Genomic DNA, 13,040 nt, shown 5'->3' with positions numbered 1-13,040 from the left:
CATACTTTGGACATGTTGTAAGGAGAGACAGGTCTTTAGAGAGGGGGCATCATGCTGGGTAGAGTGGAGGGACAGTGCAGGAGGGGAAGACCCTCTATGAGGTGGATTGATTCAGTGACTGGGGTATTCGGGATGGGTGTGTCAGAGGCAGTGAGATTGGCACAGGATAGAGCACGGGTCGCTATGAGTCGCAAACGACTCGACGGCACATAACAAAAACATAGTAATATATTTCTCTTATTAGAGCAATCAAGCTCAGGAAGCAGCATTATTACCCAGCTTCCTTTACTACTAAAACAAACAAACAAAGAAACAAAAAACAAAACCAGAACCATTGCCATCAAATCAATTTCAAAACACAGTGACTATTTTACTAAGTAAAACTGCCCCATAGTGTTTTCAGAGCTATAATCTTTAGCAAAACATACTGTCACATTTTCTTTCTGTGGTGCAACTGATAGGTTTTAAAAAATAAACCTTCATGTTAGTAACTCATTGTTTAATCATTGTGCTGAACTAAGATGGCTTCTTCCTTTGCTATTAGAAACAAAACAAAGCAAAGAAAGCCCCCACTAATATCAAATCAGTTCAGACTCACAGAGTCTTTTCAGTGGTAGATAAGACCCACAAACCTTTTTGGTTAGTAGTTCAACACATTAAACACTATGCCACTCACTATATTAATAAATTTTAAAGAGTGATATCTAAGTTGTTCTTGTTCATTGCCATCTAGTTGAGCATGACTCATAGTGACCCTATGAACAAAAGACCTAAAGCCTTTCTATATCCATTGTCTTTCTCAAAGTCCATAGAATTTCCAGAGGCATGTTGCTTTGGAAGAGGATGCCAGTCTTGCTCCCAAACATCAAATGGACTACAACTCATAAGAACCCTATGCAGAAGAATAAACTGACAACTTCTGAGAACTTCATTCCAAGGACAATGGAACTTTAGTTTAATGTTATATCTTAATCTATTTTCTTATTGGTGGATACTTTTTTTATTATAGATGGATGTGGAGAAACCTTCTATGGTTAAAGTTGGCTTTTTTAACCATTGCTTTTGCCCCTTTTTGGTCTCCAGCTACCTTACTGCAGACACATGGTCTTGAAAATCATCAACAGCTGTGGGACTAGGATAAGAGAAAGAGTGCTTCCCACATTGAGCAGCAAGATTTGATGGAGACTGGAGACAGATCCTGTTGAGAGTGAGACCTTGGTTGTGAGCTTCAGGTCATGGTGGTAGAAAGACTGCGACATTGCAGTGGAGAAACTGTGAAAAGCTATAACCCTGAAATAAAGGTCACAGTTAAAAGGTTTGACTTATCAGATAATGGAAGGAGAAGTTGACTTATAATTGCTCTGAGGCAAACCTTGCTGGTTGATTGATGAAACCAGAGGCTTCCTGAATTTGTGTGGCTGAACTAAACTGGAACTTTTACTAATCGAGGAATAGTAGCTTGTGACTTCTGGGCTAAAACCTGCATTTGCATTGGTTGATATTCTTTGTCTTCTTATTTCTCTAATATACACCACTCTCCATACAACAACAACAAATATTGAACTTCTTGCTACTGGTGTGGTTCTAGATGTGTCAGTGGGGTAGGACATTGTACTCTTTATCTGCTTTCTGCTGTGGGATAGTGAAAGGTGGTGCTATTCTCACTCCCACTAACCCTTTCAGAGAGACCCTTACAGCCCTGTGCCCCCATGTTCCATTTTATCCTCTCTAGGCATGGTTTAGATCTACTACCTGCTCTGCAGGAGAAGGATATTTCCTCCTTTGCATTTAACAACCTATGAAAACCTGCTGTCAGGTCAGCTATAGTTCTGACTCAAAAGTACTCACAATAATAATAACAACAGGTTGTTGTTGTTACGTGCCGTAGAGTTGTTTGCGACTCATAGCGATCCTATGTACAACAGCCCTAAAACCTGCTCTAACCTGTGCCAATTGCACTTCCTCTGACACACCCATCCTGATTACCCCAGTCACTGAATCAATCCATTTCATAGAGGGTCTTCCCCTTCTGCACCGTCCCTCCACCCTCCCAAGCATGATGTCCCTCTCCAAGGACCCGCCCCTCCTTGCAACATGCCCAAAGTATGTCAGATGAAGCCCCAGAATCCTTGCCTCCAAGGAGTAGCCTGGTTTAACCCTCTCCAGGATGAATCTGTTTTCTTGGCAGTTCAGGGTACCTTCTCTCATAGACTTTCAAAAGAACCAAAACACATGTCTTGGATAAATTTCTATCAGAGTGCTCCTTGGATGCAAAGATGGTGTAACTTCATCTCACATACTTCGTGCATTCAGTTAAGAGATACTAGTTCTTGGGAAGACTTCATACTTGGAATTGCAGAAGGTCAGTGAAGAAAAAAAAATACCCTCAAATAGGTGGATTGACAGTGACTATATTAATGAGCTGAAATATATATATATCTCACATTTGTCATGGATTTGATGACAACTCATGCATGATATAACCCCATGGGAGTCAGCATTACGATATTCTTAAGGATTTCAGTGGCTGATTTTTATTTTGCCAGACATCTCTTCTGAGGTACATGTAGGTTGATTGAACCAATCTAGTTTATTGTTTGCCATTCAGCAACCCCTGAATATGACATTGGAAATACGACTGTAGGCAGTGGCATAAGAAGAAGAAATGAACACCACAGAATGCAATTCCATTTTAGGAGTACTCAGCTCTAGATTTGTTGATGAGAGATCAATTTCTACCTTATTTAGGTCACTGTCATTTTGGATATTCTTTCACTCTCAAGGGAGCCTAATCATCAGTAATAAAACCCATATAACTATTATTAAAGTTGCTAAGTAATACCATATTTCATTGAATCCAGGACATCATCAGATGTAAGAAGCATCTCAATTTCAGAGGTGTTAAAAACTAAAGAAAATGTGCATCTGGGAAATGATGAATGATATTTTTTAAAAAATTAGTTTCTTATAACAGCAGTTCTGAGGAATTTTAATTGGTAATTATGAACGAAACTATTGATTAATCAAGTAATTCTGGGAAATATTGGTTTAGTAAATGAAATAGATCATTGGCCTTGATTGTAATATTTTTATTAAAACTAATGTGCTGTGAGGCTCTAAGTAGAAATAATATTCCTAATTTTAAGGTTCATAATGTGGCACAAAGCAGAGTATTTTATGTTATTTCATTTCCTTTCATTTTATTTTCATAGTAAAGCAGGTCAAAAGACTTGTGCTTTGGGAACTCTACTTTGGGAAATACTTTATAAAAAATTGTGTTTGTTAAGTGACTAGATGTATAGAAATCCTATGAATAAAAGAACAAAGCTTGCTCTATTCTGTGCCAGCCTCACTATCTCCACCAGGCCCAATCCTGTTGTAGTCACTGTGTCAACCCATTGAGGGTTTTTATCTATGTTGCTGACCCCTCCACTTTTCCTAGTAGGATGTCTTTTTCCAATGACTAGGTCCTTCTGATAACATGCCCAAAGGATATGAGATGAAATTTCATCATCCTTACCTCCAAGGAGCACCATGGTTGCACTTTCTCCAAAACAGATCCATTTGTTCTTCAGGCAGTCAATTAAAAAGATATTCAATACTCTTCTTCACCACCACAACTCAAGGACATCAATTCTTCTACAGTGTCCTCATTATAGTTTAACTTCCAGATGTAAAAGAAGGAAGTGGAAGAGATGCACCTAAGTTTTTACACTGGTTCCTTTGTTCTTTGTTGCAAGGAAAGACAGGTCTTTGGAGAGGGGCATCATGCTGGATAGAGTAGAGGGACAGAACAGGAGGGGAAGACCCTCTATGAGGTGGACTGATTAAGTGACTGGGGTAATCGGGATGGGTGTGTCAGAGGCAATGCGATTGGCACAGGCTAGAGCAGGGTTTAGGGCTGTTGTACATAGGGTCGCTATGAGTAGCAAAAGACTCGACGGCACATAGCAACAACAACCTTTGTTCTTCAGAATAGCAGAGAAGTTATTGTAAAGTGTCTTTGAGTTGAACATGACTCATAGCAACTGCATCCATGAACAACAGATCTGAAACTTGTTCTATCCTGAATCATCCTTATCATCCCTGACACTCTGGAGTAGCCCAATGCCTCAGTCAGGGTATCAATCCATCTCACAAAGGGTCTTTTGCTCCTTCACTAAACAACCACCTTTCCAAGTATAATATCACATTCCAAAAATTAATCTCTCCTAACAACATTCTCAAAGTATGCAAGACATATCTTTGCCATCCTAACCTCAAAGGAGCATTCTGATTGCATTTTCTCCAAGGCATGTCTCATTTGTTCTTTAATCAGTCCATGAAATTATTCAGTAATTTTCTCCAACACCACAACTCAAAGGCAGATTCTTCATCATCCTTATCTATTTTCTAGTTCTCAGATGCATAGCAGGAGACTGGAAAAAATACAGCTTGAATCAGGAGAACCTTACTGTTTAAACTGACATCAATCCTCTTCAGGATTCTGGAAAAATCTTTTTCAGCAAACTTTCCAGTTCTATCCATCTCCTTATGCCCTGATTGCTGGTACCAAGAATGTTGATTGTGGATCCAGAAAGAAGTCATTAACTATTTCAATATTTTCTCCATCTATCTTGTTGTTACTTTGGCTAAGTAGTGAGGATTTTGTTTCCTTGATATTGAGATGTAATCCATACTGAAGGCTGCGGTCCTTGATCTTCTGCAGCAAGTGCCTCAAGTCCCTTCACTTTTAGCAAACAAGGTTGCATCATCTACATACTACAGGTTGTTGGTGAACTTCCTCCAAACTTGATGCTACATTCTTCTTCAGAAAGTGCAATTTCTTGAATGATTTGCTCAGCATACAGATTGAATAGGTATGGCGAAAGGACACAACTCTGGCATACATCTTCCTTCATTTAAACCCTGGAATACTCCCTTGCTGTTTGCAGAAGATCTTCTTGGTATAGGTATAGATATCATATAAAGATAATGAAGTGTTCTGAAATTCTTCTCAATGTTAGTCACAGTTAGCTATGATCCATACAGTCAAATATATTTGCATAATCAATAAAACCCACAAACAGACATTCTTCTGGTATTATTTGCTTTCAACCAAGGGTCCATCTGTTATCAACAATGATCTCCCTTGTTCTGGTAGCCAACTGGTAAGAAACAATGCTATAATACCGAAAGCACATGGCTTAAATACATCAGATGCTCCACAGGAAAAGGATGAGTAATCTCCTCCCATGCTATTAAATTCCTCTGAAAAACCACAGCAATAAGTCATTTCTGACTTGACAGCAAAGCAACAACACTATAGCACGACCTCTTCTAAACGCAGCTTGGACTTCTGACAGTTCTCTACCAATGAATTGTTCTAGCTATTTTCGAATGATCTTCAGCAATATTTTGCTTGCATGTGATAGTTATAATATTTTTATTATGACCACATTCTTTTTTATCACATTTTTCAGGAATAGGAACAAATATGGATCTCATCCAGTCAGTTGTCCATGTAACTGGCCTTCGAATTTCTTGAACTTGACAAGTGAATGTGTGGGGAAATCAAAGAGTTGGAGTTATACTGACATGTCAAATCATGTGAAAAACACATTTTTAAGCCCCATTTTATTTTCACAGAAGAAAAATTACTCAGTTTTGGAAAACTTAATCTCTTGTGTCAGTTTGGTTCCACTGTGTTATTAGGTCATGTTTAATTAAATCACCATGTTATGTATCAGACTGTGATTATTACAGAAAAATAAAACTAAATCTTGACAATGAATTTAAAAGATAAAACTTTCATCCCACAAGTGCAGTTGAACAAGGAGTAAGGCCTAGGTATGTGTTTTCTACCATTCATTGAAGGATCTGACTTTCCATCCTGAGAAAAAACCAAAACCAAACTCCATTATCATTGAGCTGATTGGGGTTCAAAGAAATCCTTCATTTAGTGTCCAAAGTTAAATATTTTAGTGGAAGATGACTGCCCATTTTTCTGCCTGTAGGGAAAGCCCAAGCTTGGTGTTAGATCATCAACTCAGAACCACCTTATAGCTGCCCCTCCAGTGGGGTTTCTGAGGCTGTAAATGCTTTGAGGTTTCTGGAAATGGAAAAACTCATTGCCATGTAGTCAGGCCCACTCACAGCTGATCACTAGGAGGGTTTGGGATGATAGAAATCACATGAAGAGATAGGGCCAATGCTTCTCCAAATGTGTCCCAATGTATGTGAGATAAAATTCCACCATCCTGGCTTCCAAGAAATAATTCTGGTTTCACTTTCTTCAGGTTAGACCTGTTTGTTCCCTTGGGAGTCCACAGGATGTTTAATACTCTTCTCTAGTACAACAATTTAAAGGTACCAATTCTTATTCTGTCATCTTTAGACAATATCTAGCTTTCAGATTCATAGCAATAACTGAGAAGACCATGTCTTTGGTCAGGTACACCTTAGTGTTTAGGATGATGTTGTTGCTCTTTAGCCCTCTGGAGAGGTCTCTGACAGCAAATCATCTTTTGATTTTCTGACTGCTGATGTCAAGCATATTGATTGTGGGTTTAAGCAAAACGAAATAATTAACAATATCAAGTCTTTCTCCATGGAGAAATTACAACCAGAATAATACTTGGAGCTTAATTTAACATATTTTTAGCATATCGTTAGGAAAGGCTATTCCTTTGAGAGGGGCATCATGCTTAGGAAAGTTTAGGGTCAATGAAGTAGAGAGCCTGTCAATAAGATGGATTGACACTGGCTGCTGCAATGGTCTCAAGTATGTCAGAGATGATAGGCCAGGGTTCAGATCTGTTCATCGCTGTGAGTCGTACTAGACTTGATGGTGCCTAAGAGCTACAATAACAACAAGGAAATGATATAAGTAATTATAGACTCCTCCAGAGCTTCTATCCCTCCTCTTCTTTCTAAAGCGCCTTTGTGCATGCTGTATTTTATAAGCTTCATGCCACATTATTTATTTTTATTTATATGGGTATAAAACTACAATGGGTAAAGAAATGTAGACATTTTTACTCAATAGTATCAGTTGTTGTTGTTATTTTGTGCAATGCAGAGCAGCTGGTGAATTTGAACCACGTTCCTTTGGGATTGCAGTACCACTTCTTACCACTAGGCCATCAGTATCACGGACCTCTCCAAAGTCCTGAAAAGCAATGATGTCATCTTGAAGACTACACCTGATCTAAATCATAATATTTTAAATTACCTGCTATGCAGTTGAAAGTTGTACAATGAAACAGGATGACAGAAGAATTGATATCTTTAAGTTGTGGTGTTGAGAAAAATGCTGAATATTCCATAAACTGCTAAAAGACAAACAAATAGGTCTTGGAAAAGGCACCACCAGATTCCCTGGAGGCAAGGATAATGAAACTTCATCTCACATATTTTGAGCATGTTGTTAGGAGGGGCTACTTCTTGGAAAAGCACATTTTGCTTGGAAAGATTGAGGGTCAGCAGAGAATGGGAAGACCATCAATGAGGTGGGCTGACACCATGACTCTAATGATATACTCAAGTGCATCAGAGATTGTCAGGATAGCACATGGTGGGGCAGGGTTCAGATCCATTGTTCATAGGATCTCTATGAGTCATAGTCAACTTAGTAGCACAAAACAGCAACAACAACCCACGAAACACCAAATTACTTTCCTTAATCCTCCACTGGAAGGAGGAGTGGCATCCACTTCCATAATAGCTTGCCTCTGGAAACCCTATGAAACTGGAGAGAGGATGAAAGGCACACAAGCGTCGAGGACTCTCCTTCATAGGGTCGCTACGAGTCACCTGCGACTCAATGGCACTTAACAACAACAATCCTCCACTAACAGCGCATCTCTATGTTTTCATCATCACTAATTAGATGGCTCTGGTAGCCTAGTGGTAAGAAGCTGTGTTACAATCCTGAAGGCATGCAGTTCAAATCTACCAATTGCTCCATGGGAGGAGACTAGGAACTCTCCCCTTGAAAATCCACCGAGGGGTCAGCTATGGGTAGGCTCTGACTTGATGGTACACAACAAAAACAATTACATGCATGCAAACATGTATTTGCATTAGTAAATTCTGGTGACTTATTGGCAAGAAATTGTGCTGTCAACACAAAGCTAAGCAGTGAAAATCTCCCAGCAACTCCTTGGGAGAAAAAAAATAGGTACGTTCCTCCCAAGAGATTTACTGCCTCTGAAAACCAGCTCGAGGTCCACGTGCATTTCAGTTGGGACTCAATGGTTCACAACAGTAACAATAATCCATATAGATTAAATAAATAACACAAGAAAAGCAAACCATTGGCCAATGAGTTTATTCTATTTTATGACAATATCAAGAGTTTTAGAGTAGAAATGTCATAGGGTTTTCAAGATCATGACTTTTTAGAAGTTGATCTCCTAACTTTGTTCTGAAGCACCTCTGAGTATGTTGAAACCCACTAACATTTAGGTTTGTAGTCAAAAGCAGAATAATTTGCTCACCAGAGATTGATAGGCTATTTTTTTTCAAATGTGTAAGATCATTTAACTCTTTGCATTGTATATATATTTATGTTCTCTCAACTTATATTCAATAGAAATATAAAAACAATGACTGAAGCTAAGTCATGAAGGCGGGAAATCATTCAGGGTAAAGGAAAAAACTTTCCCCGGAATCCAAATGACTGATGGAACATATTTCATGCCCAGGGACTAAAATTTTGTGAATGAAAGCTCATCAAAGCAATATAGCCAAGGAAAGGGAGATATTTTAGGAACAGGGGTCAGTGAAATTCCTCACATTGTCTGAAATCAAAACACTGGCACAACTGGCTGATCTAATTACACACACTGCCCGCACAATGTGAGAAATGGTTAAAAAAAACTATTGGAAAATGTAATTAAAATGTCAATACCAAGGTGTATACTTACAGAAAAAGAATTTCTTTTTACTCTGCTTGAAATTAATTTGATCTTATCCATAAGACTATTTTTTTATGTGTAGTACTGATCTTAATAATTTACCTTTTAGGTCTTTGACCAGCTTGGCTTTGTTCCTATTGACCTCATTTTCTCCCTAGATTTACTGATACCTGAATCTTTTCTACTTGACAAGATGGTAAGACAATACCAGCACTAAGAATTTTTTTTTTAAGTCTCTATTCCTCAAGTTACCAAATTCTACTAGCAAGAAGCTATTTTTCTAGCTTAATATCATAAATTGGTAATGGGACTCTTCTAGGTCCGCTTAATAGACCTTATTGCTTTCTTAGACTGTCATTGTGTCATATTATTTCAAACCCCTACATAATTTAAATTCTCTCAAAGTATGACTCATTAAGATTTTTCATTTAAATATCACCACAGTGACTCTTATGCAAACAAATCCCCAGGAGCCAATAAAGGATTCAGAATTCATTTTCCTTTTCTGTTTTGGTGAGTGGCATCCTGAGAAAGAAATGTAACTCATTTTCTCCACTGTATAAAACATTCTAAGCTGTGAAAATTAAAACTTAAAAGAGAAATGCCAGAAATAACCCATAGGAAATTTCTATTGACTGATGATCTTTGCCCACCTCCAGTAAATGCTAATGGGAGAACAATCTAGAAAAAAAGGACAAATATCTTTTCCTCAACAGCATTTCCTCATTTTCACATTCTGATAAAAATTAAAAATATGTACCATGACTTTTTTAAAAGAAAGGCAACAGTGAGGCTGTAAGCTAAGAACAAATTTATGAAACAAACAAAACATTATGCCTCTTTTCCAACTGGACGATGCAACTCAAAGTCTGAAATACAACAAGTGTGAGGTCAGCATGAGTTAACTAAACTGGCGTTTATAGAAAGATCTAAAAGATAGGTAAATTCTTTCGATGGTGACTAGACAGAATTAGCCCAATAGAGGATCTCAAACCAACTCCAAGTATCGCAAGAGGGGAACAGAATTGACGCACTAAAACTGTATATCTAAAGATTTAGGGATGATAGAAGGAGAGTTGATGCCTTTGAATTGTGGTCCTGGTGAAGAGTATTGAATATACCATGGACTGCTAGAACAAACAAGTTTGTCCTGGAGAGGATGAAGCCAGTCTGCTCCTTGGAGGCAAAGATTCTGAAGCTTTGTCTGACATACTTTGGACATGTTGCAAGGTGGGATCAGTCTTTGCAGAGGGATGTTAGGCTTGGGAAGTTGGAGGGACAGTGCAGGAGAGGAAGACTCTCAATGAGATGGATTGGTTCTGTCACTGGGGTAATAGGGATAGGTGTGTCAGAAACAATAAAGTTGGCAAGAGATAGAACAGTGTTTAGGGCTGTTGTACATACAGTTGCTATGAGTTGCAAGCGATTTGACTCTCATAACACAAACTGATTGGAGAAAAGATTGAAAATATAGACCCTCAGTAAGATCGATTGACACAATGACAGTAAGAATGGGTCCTAACAGAGGTCATGAAGAGGGCACAGGACAGGGCAAGGCTTAGATCTACTGTTTATGGGGTCACTACAAATCATAGTCGATGCAAAGCCCTCCAACAATGCCAACCCACAAATATATGTAAACTGAAAGTTTCAGTCAATTAGTCCTAATTAAGGACTTAAATGATTTTATTTTCTTTTTTATTTTGCTATTTGGGATTTGAATTCGTCAAAACCAAGTACGAAACTCTGGACATTGTTTTGCTGAGCAGACTTGCTTAAATGTCCTATCTCTGCCATTTAAGACAATTGTGTGGTAGGCTGTTAATCTCTCTTACTCTGAGTAGCTTATCTTTAAAATGTGGATCATAATAGTACCCACTACATCAAGCTGTTACAAGAATTACATGACATAATGTATGAAAAGCACTCAACGAACCAACTATTCAATAAACGCTCCCAGTAGGATCCTCTCTGACACACGTTATAATTTAGTAGGTCCCATTACTGGAAGATCAATTAGTGACTCAGGTGATTACATTTCAGGAAAGCAATGCACACAAAACGTTTAATGAGAAACCTGTGGATTTATAAGTCTCCCAACAGCAAGTGCCCATCATGTACACTCTGAGACTCTGAGAAGTTTCAGACAGCCAAGACGTGATGTCTTAATTACAGAGTGAAGACTGTGGGGCAGCACCCTGAGAGCCTTACTTCTCCCTGAATATTTGTATCCAGTGTTGAATTCAATCACCATCTCAACTAGAAAGTATGCAACTGGGAGAAATCTCACACTGGGTGGTAAAATCAGTGTGTTAAAGCTACAGAACTGGGTAATTAAAAATAGAAGCTCTTTAGAGGAAGTATCTGTTATTAGATGACATCACCTTAGTGGCCATTGAGTCAGTTCTAATTCATGGTGACCTCATGGTTTGCAGAGGAGAACTGTATACTATAGAATTTTCAGGACAATGATTTTCAGGAGCAGATTGCCAGGTCTTTCTTCAAGGCAATTTGCCTAAGTTCAAGTGGTCAGCCTTTTGGATGATCCAAAACCTATTGGTATTAAGTCCATAGCTACCTATGTTGTTATTGTTGTTATGTGCCGTTGAGTCATAGTGACCTTATATACAGCATTTTTGAAGCCTGCTTTGTGCTGAGCTAGTCTCACTGACTCTGACACACCTACCATCATTGTTCTGTTTACTGTATCAATCCATCTCATCTGAGGTCTTCCTCTCCTGCACTGTCCCTCAGTCCTTCTGAGTATGGTGTCCTTCTCTGAGGACAAGTCCCTCTTAGACACGTACTCAAAGTATGTGAGACAGAGCTTCAAATAGCAAACTTATAGTATAAAGTAGGAATACCTCATAGGATTAAAAAGTAATGCATATTTTAAAGGAATTTTAGTTTTAGGACAAGCTTTTGCTAATCATCACAGCACATACATTTTTGGTTACTAACATTTACTTTATCCTCATGTGATAATGACACAGAGTTTTGAGTAATTCACAAAATGGGTATCTCTTTAAGATATATAGAAGCTGTGATATATTCACACAATGGAATACTATGCTGCATTGAAAAACAAGGAACTCATGAAATATTCAAAATGGATGACCTTGGAGGTCATTATGCTGAGTGAACTATCTCAGTCACAAAAGGACAAATACTGCATAGTGCCACAGTTGTAAAATAGGACTAACATAGGGGTTGAGGGGGGAGACTGAGAGAGATGGGATAAATTATGTATACTGAATTGAAACAGATCTGAGGGAGAACTATTTAAATGGTATATATGATTAGGTATTATTGTCATGACAGGAGTCCACAACAAAGGCTGCATTGTTGACTGGACTTGGAGGGAGGGATTGTATAGCAATGAAAGAATTTTTCTTTTACTTTTCAAAGAGAAGAACAAACTGGAAGGTAGGGGTGGGCAGGGAGAAAAGTGCAACAATGAATGAATGGTAATCTAAAATCTCTGTAAATTTTCATTAAAATTGACAATGAAAGAAAAAACAAATATTGCCTTCCTTCAGCTTCCAGTCACTGATCAATCAGAAATCAACTATGTGTATTTCATGAAATGACAACCAGTTTAAAAGAATACATACAATCATTTTGTAAGAAAAACTATATAGAATTGATAGTAATACATTTTCAAGTCCTACACGAACCTTTAGATAACCTTGGAAAATGTTTTTAACTATGGATTATATCTGAGTGCTTGAGAGCTCACTAATTTACTTATTTGACATAAGTTTAAACACACTTGTGAATATACCTGTTGACACATAGAAGCAAGCAGACATGAGTCAAAGGAAAACACCTACTGTCACTTGATTCATGCTCAGAAGTGTGGGGCTAGGAGGCAAAGTTCCAAGGCGAAATCGGAAACCTTCTTCTAAAGTCATTCCCCAAAACTGGCTGTAATTCTGTGCTGTCCATCTGCCTTACAAAAAAAAAAAAAAGAGAGAGAAAAAAAATGTATAGGTTATAAGTGTGTTATCAGCTCAAGAAACTGAAGAACAAATTCAAACCTCGAGTTGCTATAATCAAGGACGCTTTTGGCAGAACGTTAAATGATCCCGGAAGTATTAAAAGAAGATGGAAGGAATATACTGAGTCACTGTATCGAAA

The 13,040-nt window shown here is 38.1% G+C and overlaps 1 protein-coding gene across 1 annotated transcript in view; it reads right to left on the bottom strand.

The window, feature by feature from the left end:
• Positions 1–13,040, bottom strand: part of TINAG (tubulointerstitial nephritis antigen) — a 153,926-nt gene that overhangs the window by 89,221 nt on the left and 51,665 nt on the right. The window contains exon 4 of the mRNA XM_006893134.1: positions 12,734–12,848. Within this exon, the coding sequence (XP_006893196.1) occupies positions 12,734–12,848 (115 nt within the window). The remainder of the gene's footprint in view (positions 1–12,733; positions 12,849–13,040) is intronic.

This window comes from Elephantulus edwardii, unplaced genomic scaffold (assembly GCF_000299155.1).
Source record: "Elephantulus edwardii isolate Elephantulus edwardi_28Jun2011 unplaced genomic scaffold, EleEdw1.0 scaffold00124, whole genome shotgun sequence".
Taxonomy (NCBI): domain Eukaryota; kingdom Metazoa; phylum Chordata; class Mammalia; order Macroscelidea; family Macroscelididae; genus Elephantulus; species Elephantulus edwardii.
Note: the sequence above shows the minus strand (reverse complement) of the source record. Positions and strands in the feature narration are given on the sequence as shown.